We start from the raw sequence: 17,583 nt of genomic DNA, 5'->3' as shown, positions 1-17,583 counted from the left end.
TGCAGGCAGCAAGCCACGGTGGAATCAGCAGTACCGGGGGCTTTCCCACCAGCAGAGCCACGGAGCCACGGAATGAGCCACGGAACTCTTGAAGGCTCGTTTCCAGTTCAAAGCTATGCGGTCTCGCTATTAAATGCGTTAATAAGAAGCAGAACTTTTTTTTTTTTTTTTTTTTTTAGAAGTTGACTGGCCTGGAGGGAAGACTGGTCCCGGCCACAGCCCTACCTTGGTGAACAGGGAACATGCGTCCCAAGTCCCCAAGCCCCTCCTCACCCCCAACTCTTCCCTGCGAACACCCCTCCAGGCCCCTCCCCAACATGCCCAAACTTTCCTTTTTACACCACAATTGCTCAAGACAAGAGAAACTGCAGGGGGAAAAATAAGACCATACATGTTTATATATATTTGGATTAAAGAAATGAATTGTGAGCCATGTACCACTGAGAGAATATCATATCTATACTACAGCCCTTTTTCGTTTTTGCACTTCATAATAGACTTTATTTTTTATTATTTTTTATTTATTTTTTTTTAAGATTTTATTTATTTATTTGACAGAGAGAGAGACAGCCAGCGAGAGAGGGAACACAAGCAGGGGGAGTGGGAGAGGAAGAAGCAGGCTCCCAGTGGAGCAGGGAGCCGGATGTGGGGCTCCATCCCAGGACCCTGGGATCACGCCCTGAGCCGAAGGCAGATGCTTAACGACTGAGGCACCCAGGTGCCCCTAGACTTTATTTTGTTAGAGTGGGTTTAGGTTTACATAAAAATGGAGCAGGAACTAGAGTTCCCATATACTTCCTATCTCCCGGCCGCCAGAGTTTCCCCCATGATTAACATCCTGCCTGAATTGCTTACCATTGATGAAGCAATAATGCCACGTTATTGTTGACTAAAGACCATAGTTAATGATGTAGGAAAGATGTTGGGGTTCGGAGCCAACGGACCGGAAAGAATTCTTGAGACGTCTTTGGTGCAAAAAGGTGGTTTTATCAAAGCACAGGACTAGGACCCACGAGCAGAAAGAGCTGCACTGGGGTCGTGAGGAATAGCCAATTATTTGCTTTCAAGCTGGAAGGGAGTTAGGGATAGTGTAAGTCTCTAAGGAATTTGGAAGCAGGGTTTCCAGGACCCTGCAGGGGCTAGCTATTGTTAGGAAAGGTCATTTATTACTGTCTAATAAAACCTTGGTCGTGAGACCCTTCAGATGTGTATCGGTGGGTCATATGCTTCCGAGATGATTGCCAACATGTACCTTGGGGGGTTTAGAGACAAAGGAAGCTTCCAAAGGAATTTTTATATGTTAAAGTAGGCTTACAGGGGCGCCTGGGTGGCTCAGTCATTAAGCGTCTGCCTTCGGCTCAGGGCATCATCCCAGAGTCCTGGGATCGAGCCCCACATCGGGCTCCTCTGCTATGAGCCTGCTTCTTCCTCTCCCACTCCCCCTGCTTGTGTTCCCTCTCTCACTGGCTGTCTCTCTCTGTCAAATAAATAAATAAAATCTTAAAAAAAAAAAAAAGGCAGGCTTACGGGATCCTGGGGGTCGGGCTAAGATTGCCTTTTGCCCTTAGCAAAGTATCAACATTGGGGCAGCTGAGCTCCTAGAGGAAGATTACTCCGCTTGCTTCTAGGTCTTGTCAGTGGGCCATAGGCAGTAAGGAAATTTAATTTTTCTTTTGCCTTTGTTTCCCACATCAATTAACATCAGGTTCGCTCTTACGCTGCACATTGTATGGGTTTTGACAAAGGCACGGTGTGGTGCATCCACGATTCTGGTATCACACGGGGAATGTACTCTGCCCTACACCACCCCCGCGCTTCCCCTATTCATCCCTCCCCTTGTCTTCCTGAACCCCTGGAACCACCGATCTGTCTTACTGTCTCCAGTTTTGCCTTTTCCAGAATGTCGTAGAGTTGGAATCATACAGCACGTAGTCTTTCCTACTGCCTTCTTTACCTGGCAGTAATGCATTCACATTTCTCCATGTCTTTTTGCGGCTTGATAGCTCACTTCTTGGTATCTGTGATCATATCCCGTTGTCTGCATGCACCACAGTTGTCCATCCACTTACCTGTCGGGGGACATCTGGGTTGCTTCAGTTTGGGCAATTATACATAAAGCTTCCGTAAATATCTGTGTGCAGGTTTTCGTATGTGGATGACATTGTCCACTCATTTGGGTAAATATTAAGGAGAGCAACGGCTGGACCGTACGGGAAGACTATGTTTAGCTTTGGAAGAAGCCACCGAACTTCCAAAGTGTCTGTACAATTTTGCATTCCCAGCAGCAACACAGGAAAATTCCTGTTGCTCAACCTCGTCAAGGGTCTTTGGTGTCGTTAGTGTTGGGGATTTTCGCTCTTCTAACACGTGCGTGGTAGTATCTCATTGTTGTTCAATTTGCGATTCCCTAACGACGCAGGATGCTCTTTCAAATGCTTCCTTGCCATTTCTGCTCCAGGTCTAACGATGAGCTTAGGTGATGCTTTCTGTAGGAAGGCTACTTTCCCCCATTGTATCGATAGCCTTGCTGTGGAAGGCGTGATTCCAAAACTCAGTCGGTTCAAGCAATGACCACACATCTGATGGTATTGTGGGGTTCAGCTGATTGCAGTGTGTCGGGACGGGGGCTGCCCTGCTTCCCCCTGCCGGCTCGCGGCTCTGCTGGGGCGGCTCTGCTCCACATGTCTCACACTTTGGATCACTGTAGCACAAATTAAAAAATATATTTTGATAAATATGCTTCACTATCATTGGTTTCCTTTGTAAACAGTGCTATATTATTCTATGCATTTTCAAAAGATTATTTATTTATTTATTTATTTATTTATTTATTTATTTATTTGAGAGAGAGAGCATGCATTAGCAGGGGGGAGGGGCAGAGGGAGAGGGAGAAATAGACTCCCTGCGGAGCAGGTTGCCCTATCCAAGACTCGATCCAGGGACTCTGAGATTATGACTTGAGCCGAAGGCAGGCGCTTAACCAACCGAGCCACCCCGGTGCCCCTCAATGCACTGTTAAATATTATTTTGAGAGAGGGCTTCTCCAGATGGTCAGAAGCATTCTTAACACAGAGAAGGTTAAGTAATTCGGGTCTGCGGCAATGTGCGATGCAACCTTGAGTATAATCCTGAGAAACGGGAAGCAAGGAGCCCGATGTGGGACTGGATCCGACTTGATCCCATGACCCTGGGATCATGGCTTGAGCTAAAGGCAGATGTTTAACCAACTGAGCCCCCCAAGCGTCCCACCAAGTTGTTAATAGTAGTTGTATCTAAGGGTCTTGGGATATGGTGATTTAATATTTTTTCTCTGCTCTTGTTTTTTCATTTTCCACAATATGTATTATTTTTATTTTTTAAGGATTTTATTTATTTGAGAGAGCAAGAGGGCACAAGTGAGGGGAGGGGCAGAGGGAAAAGCAGGCTCCCCACTGAGCAGAGGGCTCCCAAAGTGGGGCTGGATCCCAGGACCAATCCCAGGACTCAATGCAGGCCTCAATCCCAGGATCCCGGGATCATGAACTGAGCCAAAGGCAGAGGCTTAACCGACTGAGCCACCCAGGTGCCCCTAAATATGTATTATTTTTATAAGATATAAAACCACATTAAAAGTTCTTTTTTAGGGGTGCCTGGGTGGCTCAGATAGTTAAGCATCTGCCCTCAGCTCAGGTCATGATCTCAGGCTCCTGGCATCGAACCCCACATCGGGTTCCTTGCTCAGTGGGGAGTCTGCTTCTCCCTCTGCCTGCCTCAGCTCCTGCTTGTGCTCTCTCTCTCTCTCTCAAATGAATAAACAAAATCTTAAAAAAAAAAGATTTAAAAGATCTTTTTTATTTTCTTAATCAGTTTTCTTGAAGTATAATTTACACACAATAAAACTCACCACTTTTAAGTGTACAATTCGATAAGTTTTCACAAAAATATACAGTTGTGTAACCACCACCATCACCAAATCATAGAACACTCCCAACACCAATAATAATAATAATAATAATAATAATAATAATAATAAATTCCCTTGGGCCCTTTTACCTCTTCCCACATCTGGGAACCGCTGATCTGCTTTTGGTCACTCTCTTTTTACCTAAGAGTTACTTATTAAAGAAAATAAACAATTGATCAGATGCTTAGAGAAGTTAGATAAATTGCCCAATGTTGCTGCCTCCTCCAAGAAGCCTTCTTGGATTTCTGCCTCTTTATCCTCATTCCTCCCTGCCTCCTCCCCACCTCATCCAGTGTGTCAGTCCTTCTATCCTGAACCCATGATGTGTTCAGTAATCACTGATTCACGCTTGTCTTCTTTAAGTGTGCAAATGCTTCTTAAGGGCAAGGACTCTACCTTACTCACCTCTCAAACTTCCATAGCAGTAATAAGGCCACGGAGCCCTCACTTACTCACTGGGTGCTGGGTGTATGCTAAATCCTTTGCTTACAGCAATTCTATCTTCCTAGCAATCCTGCAATGGTGAGTTAAGTGTCTGCCGTCTCGGCTTGGGTCACATTCCTGGGGCCCTGGACTCGAGCCTGCAGTCGGGCTCCCTGCTCAGTGCAGGGAGTCTGCTTTTCCCTCTTCCTCTGCCCCTCCCCACCACTCATGTGCTCTCCCTCTCTGCTCTCTCTTTTTCTCTCAAATAAATAAATAAAATCTTTCTTTAAAAAATCCTGCAAAAGTGATGGTAAAATTACTTACATTTACCAGTGAGGCAAAGGAAGCTCAGAGAGGTTAAGCAACTCATCTAAGGTCACACAGTAAGCGACTGAGCTGGGACTTGAACCAGGTCCCTCTGTGTCCCGAGTTTGTGCACTCAGTCACCTGGCATATACTACCCTCTACAAAGGTCAGACGCGTAGTAGGTACGAGGTGAGAAGCTTCTATTGAATGAAAGGCGGAATGGGGTGACACACAGCTAACAGTGCTCCAACAGTGCTCTGATTTTTCTTTTTCCACAGCCGTCTGGGTGCTCGGGAAAGACATCTTTTGCCTTTGTCAGCTCTTGACCATCTTCCAGCAAGCTCCCCCTTCTCTGGGCTCCTGAAGCCCAGGGTGGGCAGTGGGGGCCTAGAAGAACTGGGGTCTGGAGTGCCTGGAAAGAGAGGGTCCCCGAGGAGTTACCAAGTGGGGAAACAGCCTGCCTGGCAGATGGTCCTGGGTTGGCCTCAGAAGAACCCGCTTCCCTTGGATGGCTCGGAAGCCAGGGGCCTTCACCGATGGAACTGAGGGGCAGGTGCGGGAGGGTGGCCACACCTGGGCGTGGGGATGGCTGTGGCCAGAGCTGTACCCTGCCCAGATATCCTCCAGAGGGTTGAGCCACGGGAGATCAGCTAGAATAGCTTTTCCTAAGACAGGCTATCAGCCGGGAGCACAGCGACTAAGTGGGGAGAGGCTGGAGAACATTCCAGAAATCCAGCTCACATGTTTTTGCATGATTAGCTGCCACTGAAGATGTCCAAACTGTGTTAGGTCAGTAGGACTGCCGGAACAAAGAACCACAAGTGGGGGGCTGAAACAGTAGAAATGTGTCGTCTCCCAGGCCGAAAGCCCACGATTAAGGTGTCAGCAGGGTTGGTTCCTTTCGGGGGGTTGTGAGGGAGGACCTGTCCCAGGCTGTGTCCCGGCCGCTGGCCATATTTGGCAGTCCTTGGCTTGTAGGCACATCACCCCTCTCTCTGCCTTGTTCACATGGCATTCCTTCTGGGTGGCTCTGTGTCCACATTTCTCCTTTTCATGAGGACACCAGTCATATTGGATCAGGGGCCTGCCTTACTCCAGTGCGATCTCGTCTTAGCTAATTACCTCTGCAGGGACCTCATTTCCAGATGAGGTCATGTTCTGAAGCACTGGGGGTTGGGACCTCCACATATGAATTTGGGGGACACAAATTCAATGTATAACAACACGGTTACAGAGTAGGGGGTCACAAAGAGGGCCTCTGAACCAAAGGAGCTCAATCTGTGCGACCATGGGCAAGTGACCCTACTTCTCGGGCCTCGGTTTTCACACCTGTAAAATGGGAACTGTGCACACCCTTGACAGAAGGCTCCCGCTGCCTTCTGGACCCACTCTGGTGTTTCTGCCAAGGTTGCAGGAACAGGCTGCCCCTGGCCAGGGCCGTAGTAAAGGGGAGCTATACAGGCCGGTTCCCATGGGGCACAGCACTCCCTTAACCAATGACTTTAGCTGGACCACTTTCCAGCTGCCCAGCCCAACCGTACTGTCTGCTGTCTGAGAATCTTCCCCAACCCTCCCCCAGGAGTCAGACCTGCCTTCTCAGGCTCCCCCTCCTTTTCCTCTCAAATCCTGTCTTGCCATCGGCTTCTTGGAGGAACTGAACTAACCCAGGGCTAACAGTAACACATCCCAGGAGCGTGGGCATGAAGACCCTGCCTACAAAGGAATATGTGTAAAGCTCTGAGAGTAGTGCCTGGCACCGGGGAGTTGCGCCATGGAAGTTCACTCATTCACAAGCATTTATTCAGTGCCTGCTGTGTGAGCTAAGCGCTGGGGTTGCAGAGATGAGTAAGACCTAGCCTCTGCTTTCAAGGAGGTCCTGGCCTCTTGGAAGAGGTAAACCAAAAACAGCCAAGAAATCGAGGGCACAGTGTGGTGGGGGGTGGGTGTGGGGTGAGCATTCTGGAAATGATCTCAGGGGAGGCATTCAAGAGAAGAAAGAAGCTGCAAACAGGAGGGTGCTCTGGTCTCTTTCCACCACCCACACTCTGTCCTGCATCCGGGAGTCACAGGAGTCCTCAGATCCCAATGTGACTGCACCCTCCTCCAGCTCCCAGCACCGAGAGGCCACCGACTCCTACTGAGGTTCTCGCACTGCTCTTGGCGGGCCCCTGCCTTCTGCTCCGGCTATGGCTCGACCTCACCTACACTCAGGCCAGATGGACCATGGCACCCAGCTTTATCTGGGTCACTTTCTGTCTTTGCTGGCTCTTTGCTTCCGACAGGACCTCTGCCTGGAACACCCTTCCCTTCAGTGCCACGTGACCACCTTCTCCCCATCTTTCAGTCATCAGCGGTCCCTTCTTCCGGGAAGCCCTCCCTGATTTCCTAAATCAGAGGTAAGCAGCCCTCCTCTGGGTCCCCTAGCCCCATCCCGGCACTTGTAACACTGCTCTTCTAGATCCTGGTTTCTCATCTGTTTCCCCCATGGGACTGTGAGCTGAGGACAGGGACCATGTTTGCATTTTTAATTTTTTATTATGAACGATCTCAACCATACACAGAAAAGAGAGAGAGCAGCACCAAGAAAGCCTGTAGGCCCATCAGCCCAGGTTACACAGATTCTGCCTCACTGGTCCCAGCTCTCCCGTTTTCTTTCTTCTCTTTTCTAAAATAAAGCAAACCGTTCCCCTCCCCCTTATATACTTCATTGTGCTTCTCTAAGAAATTCAGTAAATGGTTTCTAAACCCATAAATGATTGTTTGTGGCGGAGCTATTTGTAACAGCACACACACACACACACCCCGCTGGAAACATGCTTATTGGCGAACATTTGGAAACGAGAGCACGTCCAGTCAAAGGACCGCGACGCATCAGTTAAGATGATGAATATGAAGGCCATGCGGCCACATGGCAGAATGCTTGCGCCGGGAAAAATCCAGAAAGGCAAAGAGCCCGGTGCCAGGTGGTCTCTGCGCTCTCCTTCGGCAGCCAGGCTTCACCTGCCTGGGTTCCCAGCCAGAAGGGAGAAGCTGAGAAGGAAGGTGGGCGTGCAGATGGTGGGATGCCCTTCAAAACATTCTCCAGCACCCTTAGCACCATCTTTGCCAGCTGCGATCTGCAAACCAGGGGCCCGGCAGCCAGTGAGAAGCCGCGCAAGGGACGGGTGGAAGCTGTCGGCTCGCAGGGAGCTGGCTGGAGAAGCAGAGAGAGAAAGCCTCGCTGCAGACCCTATGACACGGGGCCTCTCCAACCTTCCGTGCCCAGCCCTCTCGGCTCCCATGCCGCATGGCTGTCTTTTCCTCCCGGTCTGGGGTTTGGAAACATTACAGTGCAGGGGCACAGAGTGATCGGATATTCTGGGCCATGTGTACACTTCACAGTGTGTTGGGACCCTGGTCCCTGCCAGACAGCCCTTCCATCTGGGCTCTGGTGAGGGGGCCTGGAGCTCTCTCTGGCTGTCGAAGTGGTTATCAAGGTCAGTAGTTGTGGTATCTTTGTTCCTCTGGCTTGTCTGGGATTGACTGCAAACCCCAGTGTGAACCAGAGGGCTGTCCTGGGGAAAACAGGATTCACATCACAACCTGGTTCCCAGGCACGCTGTCCCCAGAGGAGAAGGGGGTCTGTCCACAGCAGATTTCCCCGTCTCACTGATGTGGAGAACAAAGGCAAAAGGAATGCAGAAAAAAATTAAATTTCCTTTGTAGCCCATTGACAAGTACTTGGGACAAGCAGAGTAACCTTCCTCCAGGAGCTTAGCGGCCTCCCTGTGAATACTTGCCGGGAGGTAAAAGGCCACCTGTTTGACCTTAGCCCAACCTCCAGGATCCTGTAAAAATCCCTTTGGAAAATCCCCCCCCCCGCCCCCACCAAGACAGACGTTAGCAGTCATCCTCCAAGCATGCGGGTCCGCTGATAGACATCTGAAGGGTCTCACGACTAAGGTTTTACTAGACAGTAGTAAATGACCCTTTTTATTTATTTTTTATTTTTTATTTTTATTTTTTTAAGATTTTATTTATTTATACAACAGAGATAGAGACAGCCAGCGAGAGAGGGAACACAAGCAGGGGGAGTGGGAGAGGAAGAAGCAGGCTCATAGCAGAGGAGCCTGATGTGGGGCTCGATCCCACAACGCCGGGATCACGCCCTGAGCCGAAGGCAGACGCCTAACCGCTGTTTCACCCAGGCGCCCCATAAATGACCCTTTTTAAACAACAGCTAGCCCCTCAAGGTCCTGGAAACCTTGCTTCCGAACTCCTTACAGATTGACACTATCCTTAACCCCCTCCCAACTTGAAAGTATATAATTGGCCACTCTTTACAACCCCAGTGCGACTCTTTCTGCCTATGGGTCCTGTCCCTGTGCTTTCATAAAACCACCTTTTTGCACCAAAGTCGTTTCAATAATCCTTTCTCGGCCATCAGCTCCAGACTCTTCTAATACACCAACATTCCAAAACTACATCACCTGGAAAACGAGACCAGAGGAATTTTGGAAGGAGGGCCCACCATAGTGCATTATTTAGGTGGTCAGGTGTGGAAAGAGGAGTTGGGGTGGGGAATGGAAGCCCCAAGTCATAGTCCCAGCTCCCCTCTAAGTCACTTGGGGACCTTGACAGATGGCTGTCCCCCAGTTGCTTCATCTACCAGTGTATCTATTCAGCTCTGTCTGCCTCTTCAACCAATTTGATGCCACACACATTTCCTAAGCCGTTTCTCTGGAGCCTGTGAGGAGACCGAGAGCCGAACTGCCACAGTTCCTGCCCTCAGGAAGGTCTCTACAAACAATAACTATGATTTTATTTTTTACATTTTTTAAATTTTATTTATTTGCACACGCAACAGAGGGAGAGGGAAAAGCAGGCTGCCTGCGGAGCAGGGAGCCCGATGTGGGACCCAATCCCAGGACCCTGGGATCATGACCTGAGCTGAAGGCAGATGTTTAACCCACCGAGCCACCCAGGCACCCCAATAAGTATGATTTTAAATGATCAACGCTGACTGAGAGAGTAATTCTTGGTGTGTGAATAAAAAAAAAGACCCACAAAAACAATTTCTGGGAAGGACTCTGATTTGACAGAAGCTGTGAAGAGAGTCAGGTAGTCAAGAGGGAAAGGGGCTGCAAAGATGGAGGCAGGGAACCACGGGCTTGTCTGGGGGCCTTCGAGGCAGATGTTTAATGACTGAGCCACCCAGGCGCTCCCTAATTCACTCCATTCTAACAGTAAGCTCCCAGAAGTAGCACCAGACCCCCCAGGTTAAGGGCTGAGTCCCACGACACTGCTCCCTACTTCAGGTATGTAGTGGATCCCCAGGCCACCCCCACTTCTGTCTGATTTGACTATAAATCAGGGGTCCTCATGACCCCCTTCTCAGGGTCCATGATTTTTTGTATAAACAGCTCCCAGGACTCAGGGAAAGAGTTACTTTGCTGATTTTAGTAAATTTTTAGTAAAAAGGCTATTATAAAAGATACAAATGAGTTGCCGTATGAATAGGTACATAGGGGTCAATCTGGAAGGGTCCGCAGAGTACAGGAGCTTCTGGGCCCATGGAGTTTGGCATGAGCCACCATCCCAGCATGTGGATGCATTCAGCACCCCAAAAGCTCTCCAAACCCCCTTGTTCAGGATCTTGTGGAGGTTCCGTTACATAGGCACGGTTGATTAAATCACTGGCCACTGGCGATTGACTCAATCCCAAACTCCACTTTCCGTGGCATCTCATTTAATCTTTGCAGTCCTCCAGGTAAATTGCCACCCTGATTTTATAGAGGACACTGAGGCTCAGGTGGCTTGTTCAAGGTCACAGAGGGGACAGGATATGGGTTAGGGATTAGAATGGAGTGGGTTGGGCTCCAAATTCTGAATCCTTCCAGACTCTTCCTCAACAAACCGCCTGCCCCCCACCCCTCACTCCCCTTTGTGGCACAGACTGTTCACAGCACCCTAGCATGCACGTCTCAATCCTTCTTTAGTGACAGAAACTGTAGCTGGGCACACTGTAGCTCAGTCCAAAGGCTGCGTTTCCTTCCCTCCCTTCAGCTGGATGTGGCTACGGGGCTAGTTTATAGCCAATGAGATGTAAGGAGAAACATCAGATGGAACTTCTGGAAGTCTCCTTAAAAGGGAAGGTTGCTTGCAAGTAAATGTTTAATTAAAAAAAAAAAAAGAGGAAGAGAAGTGCCACCTTCCTCCCTTCCTCTTTCTTTCCTGCTGGCTGAACTCAGACAAAATAGCAGGAGTTCAAGCAGTCATCTTGGGCCACATGGAACTATGCTGGTCGGACAAGATGGTGAGTCACCATCCCAGACCTAGATGGCCTCCCCTTCTGTCTTCCAAATTGTTAGCTCTTCTCTGGTAAGCCTTTCCTTCAGCATTTAAATAGCCTCAAGTTTCTCACAACCTAAAAGAAAACACACTTAATCTCATGTTTCCTTCCCTCTCTCCTCTTCACAGCCCACCAACTGGGAAGAATTGCCAGTTCTCAAGGTCTCTATGTCCCCATATCCCACCTGTTCCTCAACTCACTGCATCTGGGTTTCTGTGCTACCTTCCTACCTGAATTGCCTGGGCTAAGGGCCTCTGGATGGCTAAACCTAATGGACTTTCTTCAGTAATCTTCTAACTAGATCTCTCAAAAGTATGTGACATTGTTACCATTGCCCTCCTCCTGCTGAGTTCTATGTGCCTCTGCTCCCCCGCCTCTCCAGCCCCTCCTGCTCCTTGGCTGCAGTCTTCTCTAGATCTCTCCATCTCATGACTGATCTGACTTTTCTTGCATGTCTTAAAAGCACCTAAATTCAACATGTCCAAACTGAACTCAAGGTCATTCATTCCCTTCTCCCTCCCCCAAACATTTTCTAGCTGTTCTTTCCAGAAATCTGGGAGAATCTTTGACAAAGTTCGTTCCATCATCAACCCCAACCACTCCATGAATCAAGCCCCGACAATTTCATCTAAATAAAATCCATCCACTTGGCAGTGGCAGCCGACTCAAACTACTATCACCTCTTGCCTTGAGCTAACACAACAGTCCCTTAATTGGTCTTCACTCCAATGCTCCTAAACATCTGTTTTGTACATAGTAGTCAAATGCATCTTTCTACCAATGGGATCATGTCCCTGGCTTGCTCAGAAGTCAACAACTTTCCTTTGTCCAACACATGAATAGCCCAACTCCAGCCTGGGGCAGGCAAGGTCAGAACCCATCCCACAGCCCTTCTTCTCACTCCCCCTCCACCTCTGTTTCAGTCACAGAGACCTTCTGTGATGTGCAGGCTTCTCGAACCCACATTCACACGCTCCCTTTTCTCGTGCCCTCGGCCTGGCCTGCCCTCCACTCCCATGCCACATCCATAAACTTCTCTTCCTACCATTTAGCCCATCTCGAAATGACTTCTGTATGTAAATGATGTCCTCCCCAATTAACACATTCGCTTTCTGAGGGTGTCCTCCTTGCTTCTCCCCATAGGGCGAGGCATGGCCACCCAATGAATATTTATCGAGTGAATGAATAATTCACCGGACCCCACGCCCAAAGTGTCCATAAAGAACGCAAATCCGGTGTCTTAGGAGCCCCACCTGAAAAGCATCCTGGAGAAAATGCTCAAATAAAACGCGCGACAGGCAATCATTTAGGCAAACCTTCCCCTTTTCCCCCCGTGAGAGAAAAGGCGGAAGACAGCGCCTGCGCACACACTCCTCTACGGCCCCTTCCCACTTTGGCCGTGGGGTGGCGCTGTGCGCGTGCTCCCTGGCAGCCTGATCCTCCCGGCGGGCTTCAGGCCGCTCTAGCCGCCCTTCTCGCCTGCTCTGCTGGGAGGCGGTCGCACCCGCGGGGGTCCCTCCAAGATGGCGGCGCAGAGGAGGAGCCTGCTGCAGAGTGTGAGGAACCGACTCGCTCTCCGGGCTGGGGGTTGGGAGCCCAAGGGGGGGCCCTGTCGGGTGCAGGCGCGGATCCCTCTCCGCCGTTGGGCCGCCTCCTTCTCCCTGGCGAGGTGTGGCCGTCGACCTCCCCTCTCCCGGGCCGGCCCCCCTCACTCCCTTGGCCGGGGGCGGGCGCGGCCGCGCGACGCCCGCGCGTGCGCGCTGCCGCCCGGTCGTCGCGGGGGCTGGGATTCGCGGTCCAGCGACCCCGAGCGTCAAGGGCGCGTCGAGGGTGGGGAGCGTCCTCCAGCCGGAAGGGAACGTGGCGCGCTGCGGCGGAGATAGCCCGGGTGGTGAGCTCACCCCCGGCCCCAAGCGGCCGTGGGGTAGTAACAGTTACAGCCGCAGCAGCCGCTTCTGTACCGCTTATCATCTCCCAGGTTTTCTGCCAGTTGTTTTACGTTGTAAGCTTAATTTATAAACCGCCCCGGGAGGTAGGTACTACAGTTATTCCCGTTGGACGGGTGAGGAAACTGAGGCACAGAGGGGCGGTCATTTGTCCAAGGCCACACAGCTCGTAAGTGGCAGAGTCAGGGTTAAAATCAGGCAGTCTGATTCCAGAAACCCTGTTAACCTCTAGGCGCTAGGGAAGGTATGACCAGAGTGGCAGCCCGGGATCTGGTCCTGGCTCTAACGCACTGTGCCGCAGTTTCCTTAACTGTAAGGTGAGAGCGGGCAGTGGGAGGATTGTCCTGAGACTCACCCTTACCCCCGGTCTTGGCCCTCATGGGCTTGTCACTGGTGTCTCACAGCCCCTGCATCCTCCTGACACGTGTGCACATGGATGCACACACGTCTTGGCGCCAGGAGCCTGTTCGACCTGCCAGTGTAGGGTGCCAGGCCCGGGTCCTCCCCAGATGGGGCGGTCTGTTGTGCTTGCCTGTGCGCTCGTCTGCCTCCCGTACTTGTGATCTGCACTTACTACCACTAGGTGCCAGGCACTCAATAAGTATTTGTAAAAAAGCATTTGTAGCCATGTCCAGTGCTTGGCCTTGGCCTTACAGAGAGACCGCAGACACTGGCCCTCCTGCCCTCGAAGGTCTTAAGCATCAGAATTGGAGGAAGGGATGACCTTCAGTGCTGTGTACTAATGACAAGCTTTGTGTAGACTGTGTTTTGAAATTGCTCTTCCACGACAGCAATTCCCAGGTCTCCCCAGGGGGCATTGCTCTCTTCCCCTCCACACCTTTCGCTGCCCTTTTATTTTACTAGTGCTCTGCAGGTCAGTCTTGTCATTGAGTTAGGTAGGCCCGGCCCTTTGCTTTGTAAACTCCCAAAGGCCAGGGGCCCGGTATAAATTTACCCGTTCTAAAAATTCCAGAAATACAGGCTGGACTGTAGTGAATGCTGGAAGTGGTAACTGCTGTGGGCTGAGTGGGCTTGCTGAGAAGAGTAGCTTCCAGCTTCCTTGTCTCCTGAATGTGATGGAACCCAGGGGACTCAGGTTAAACAGAAGCTTTGCTAGCTCCAGGTTGTGTTCCTGGGTGGAAGTGGAATCTTTTTAAGACAGGATGATTAGCTTTAAGCGCCGGGCGTCATGATGAAAGGCAAGGGGGATGACAGTGACGTCCACACAGGGCCCCTCCCACCCTAAGGATGATCAAGACATCTCCACTCACAGGGTGTCTCGAGTGTCCAGGCAGGGTGTGTGGCTTGCTGACCTGGTCTCCACTGTCCCGAGTCTGGTAAGAGCAGCTCAAATACCATTGAGCAGATGGCCATGAGTGTTCCTACTCTGTGGTTGCAGGGCCTGGGGATACAAAGATAAGGTGTGTGCTCACTCTCATTGCATTTGCAGCACGGGGAGCTATCTACTGTTAACACAGTGCGTAAGGCACTCTGTCATCACTGGTGAGGGGCTGTGGATGGCCTAATTTGACTGGGTCAGTGGAGGCTCACAGGAAGGGCTGGGGATTTGCTGACAACGTGGTGCTGGGAGGGCGTGCTGGGGCCAGATGGCAGAGCACTGAGGAGTTTTACCTTTGGTCCCCAGCCAGCATGGTACCTTAAAAGGTCTTTTGAAGAGAAGAAGAGCTTTTGAAGGTAGCTTGATGTGTTCAGAGGAACTTGGGCCCTTCGCAGCCTAACAAAAAGTACAAGTTTCATATGGACTTGGGCAAGTCACTTAACATCCCTGAACCTTGGTTCCCAACAGAAAGGACTTCCAGGAGTGTTGTTAGGATTAAATGAACTAACACATCACTATCCTAGCCTAGCATGGTCACAGTGCAGCCCTGAAGTTCCACCTTCAGTTCTGAGAGCATTCAGGTGTCACTGAGCACTTACTATGTGGCAGATACTGTGTGCGTACAGGGGACACTTTCCTCATGAAGCCTCTATTCTAATAAGGGCGACAGTCACAATGAGTAAATACAGATTGCAAACAATATAATATCTGTAACATCAGGTGGTGCTGTGAGGAAGAATAGTCTGGATTCATAGAATGATGAAGGGGCCGTTTGAGAGGTATGGGAAGACCTCTCAACATGGGGTTGAAGTAGGGGATTTGGGAGGGAGTATTCCTGCTTGAGGGAATAGGGATGCAAAGGCTTGTGTGTTTGGGGAGCACCAAGGAGGCCAGCGTGGCTGGAGTAGAGTGCATTGGGGGAGTGGGGGTAGCCAAGGTCCAAGGGACCTTTGTGGACCCTGGTGTGGACTTTGGATTCTATTCTAAGTGTGCTGTGAAACTCAGTGGTTTTTAGGAAGGGCTGTACTTTGGAGGAAGAGCTGATAGGATTTGCGGGTGGATCACATGCGCGGTGCATGACCCGAGGAAGAAGAGTCAAGAAGGACTGCAAGGTTTTCAGTTGGAACAACAGCAGTGCCCTTTACCGAGAATCTCTGGAAGAGGAGCACATTTGGGGCTGAGAGAATCGAGTTTGGTGTTGCCTGGGCTATTCTGTACTTAATTATAAAAAGAAAATCAACTTGAAATTAATTTTTTTTTTAACTTAGAAATCTTGAGGGGTGCCCGGGTGGCGCAGTCGTTAAGCATCTGCCTTCGGCTCAGGGCGTGATCCTGGCGTTGTGGGATCGAGTCCCACATCGGGCTCCTCCGCTATGAGCCTGCTTCTTCCTCTCCCACTCCCCCTGCTTGTGTTCTCTCTCTCGCTGGCTGTCTATAAATAAATAAAATCTTAAAAAAAAAAGAAAAATCTTGAGCAACTGCATCTACAAGATCACAGGTGCTGGCTCTATATTTTTTCTAATACACGTAATAAATGCCTCCATTAAAATAAAAACATCCACGAGGCCATCACCTACGACCGTCTCATCCGCCACTAGAGCGTGGCCCAGCCGCTCCAGCACACAGTAAGTGCTCCACAATGATTAGTAGCCCCTTTAAGAATGTATTAGGACTATATTTGTGATGAAAACATAGAGAGCCTTTGATGAAAACCCTGCTGGGAGAGGTGGGGGCCAGGAGTTGAGCTGGTCCCAGAGGAGTGGGGAAGGAAAAGGGGGTCATTCAGAAAGACAGAGATGGCAGGAGGCACTGGGTATTTTAAGCTTTTTGGAGAGAGAGAACAGCTGCCCCCCCCCCCCCCCGCCCCCTGCCCTGAGCCATCTTCCTGGGGGGCATTATTCTCTGATTCTGAGCTTCCTTTTTGCCTCCAAGGAATTCGGGTGCTTTCACCACAAAAACACTCAGCCTTTTCATACTATAATTTGATATTCAAGCTGTGGCCTGTACTTGGAACCATGCTTTGTCCACTTCTGCTGCCCAGGAGTTTCAGATGAATCTGTGCGGGGACTTTTATGGACTGTTATTCTGTGACACGGTCGCATATGCGTATGAGGTTGCTTCAGGGTCTGTGCATACGGGGGTTGTAACACCTTTCACTACTTATGTGCAATTGGGTCACTATCAATACTTGGCATACTGAAATAGGAATTTGGGGAGCTGCCTTACACAAGTCAAAATTGGGCTTTTTTATGTTTTTAAGATTTTATTTATTTATTTGAGGCAGTGAGTGAGAGACAGCAGAAGCAGGGTAGAGAGGCAGAGGGAGAAGCAGACTTTCTGCTAAGCAGGGAGCTGGCCCTGTCGGGCTCTAGGGCTCGATCCCTGGACCCTGTTATCATGACCCCAGACAAAGAAGGCAGACACTCAACCGACTGAGCCACCCAGGCACCCAAAATTCAGCTTTTTTTTTTTTTAAGATTTTTTTTATTCATTTGACAGAGACAGCCAGTGAGAGAGGGAACACAAGCTGGGGGAGTGGGAGAGGAAGAAGCAGGCTCCCAGCAGAGAAGCCTGATGTGGGGCTCGATCCCAGAACGCTGGGATCACGCCCTGAGCCGAAGGCAGACACCCGACGACTGCGCCACCCAGGCGCCCCCAAAATTCAGCTTTTTAAAACAGCCTTCTTTCTTACCGTATTTTGTTTTCAGTTTCTTCTGAGAAATTAATTTGTAACCCATCAAGGAAAGCGGCGCAGACTCCCTGTGGAATGTATTTACGCAGCTCTGTGACTCGGCTGTGTGAGCGCGGGGTGCCCCCTTCTCGGCTCCAGGTGCGGGTGCCGCCGCTCGCTGCTGCTGCTGCTGCTGCTGCTGCTGCTGCTGCTGCTGCTGCTGCTGCTGCTGCTGCTGCTGGCAGGCCTGGCCTTTGTGGGCGTGGGAGAAAGTATGCATCAGTGTGTGCAGGGGTGGGGAAGGGGGTGGTGTGTGTGAATAGGAAATACACGACCTTTCTGAAAATTGTTCAGAAATGTGGAGGAAGGAAGCAAGAGACTTGGCAGTGGGGTGGAATCGACAGCGGACGGCTGGTGTGGCTAATCCTCGATGGAGGGGAGAGAGCTGGGGCAGCAGGATGGCCGCTCACCCAGCCACAGCAGCGTCAGAGTGATTTCGGGGCCACTGCTGACATCAGGGAAGACCAAGGACTCTCCCACTCCTGCATGGGCCGAACCTCCTGGAATTCTCTGGCCACTTGTCGTTGATCGTCTGAGGTGCTGTGGGGGCTGCATTCTAGGCAG

At 50.5% G+C, this 17,583-nt stretch overlaps 1 protein-coding gene and 1 long non-coding RNA gene across 6 annotated transcripts in view; one reads left to right on the top strand and one right to left on the bottom strand.

The window, feature by feature from the left end:
- Nucleotides 1–290: 290 nt before the first annotated feature.
- On the bottom strand, nucleotides 291–17,049 carry LOC123780923 (uncharacterized). Its single transcript, XR_006776542.2, has 3 exons — nucleotides 16,981–17,049; nucleotides 13,305–14,351; nucleotides 291–2,701 (listed from the first exon to the last, which is right to left on the bottom strand). It is a non-coding gene; the product is annotated as an uncharacterized LOC123780923 (long non-coding RNA).
- Nucleotides 10,883–17,583, top strand: part of TAB1 (TGF-beta activated kinase 1 (MAP3K7) binding protein 1) — a 33,224-nt gene continuing 26,523 nt past the window's right edge. The window contains exons 1-2 of one of the 5 annotated variants that reach the window (XM_045780134.2): nucleotides 13,125–13,266; nucleotides 14,223–14,286. In XM_045780134.2, the coding sequence (XP_045636090.2) occupies nucleotides 13,196–13,266; nucleotides 14,223–14,286 (135 nt within the window). In that variant the 5' untranslated portion in view covers nucleotides 13,125–13,195. Of the gene's footprint in view, nucleotides 10,968–12,428; nucleotides 12,560–13,124; nucleotides 13,267–14,222; nucleotides 14,287–16,938; nucleotides 17,119–17,583 lie in introns of those variants that run through there. The other 4 variants (XM_045780130.2, XM_045780132.2, XM_045780131.2 and 1 more) reach the window with 4 other exon arrangements.

Source organism: Ursus americanus, chromosome 17 (assembly GCF_024610735.1).
Source record: "Ursus americanus isolate L20-20 chromosome 17, mUrsAme1.1.p, whole genome shotgun sequence".
Lineage (NCBI taxonomy): Eukaryota > Metazoa > Chordata > Mammalia > Carnivora > Ursidae > Ursus > Ursus americanus.
The sequence above is the reverse complement of the archived record's forward strand: the minus strand, read 5'-3'. Positions and strand labels throughout refer to the sequence as shown.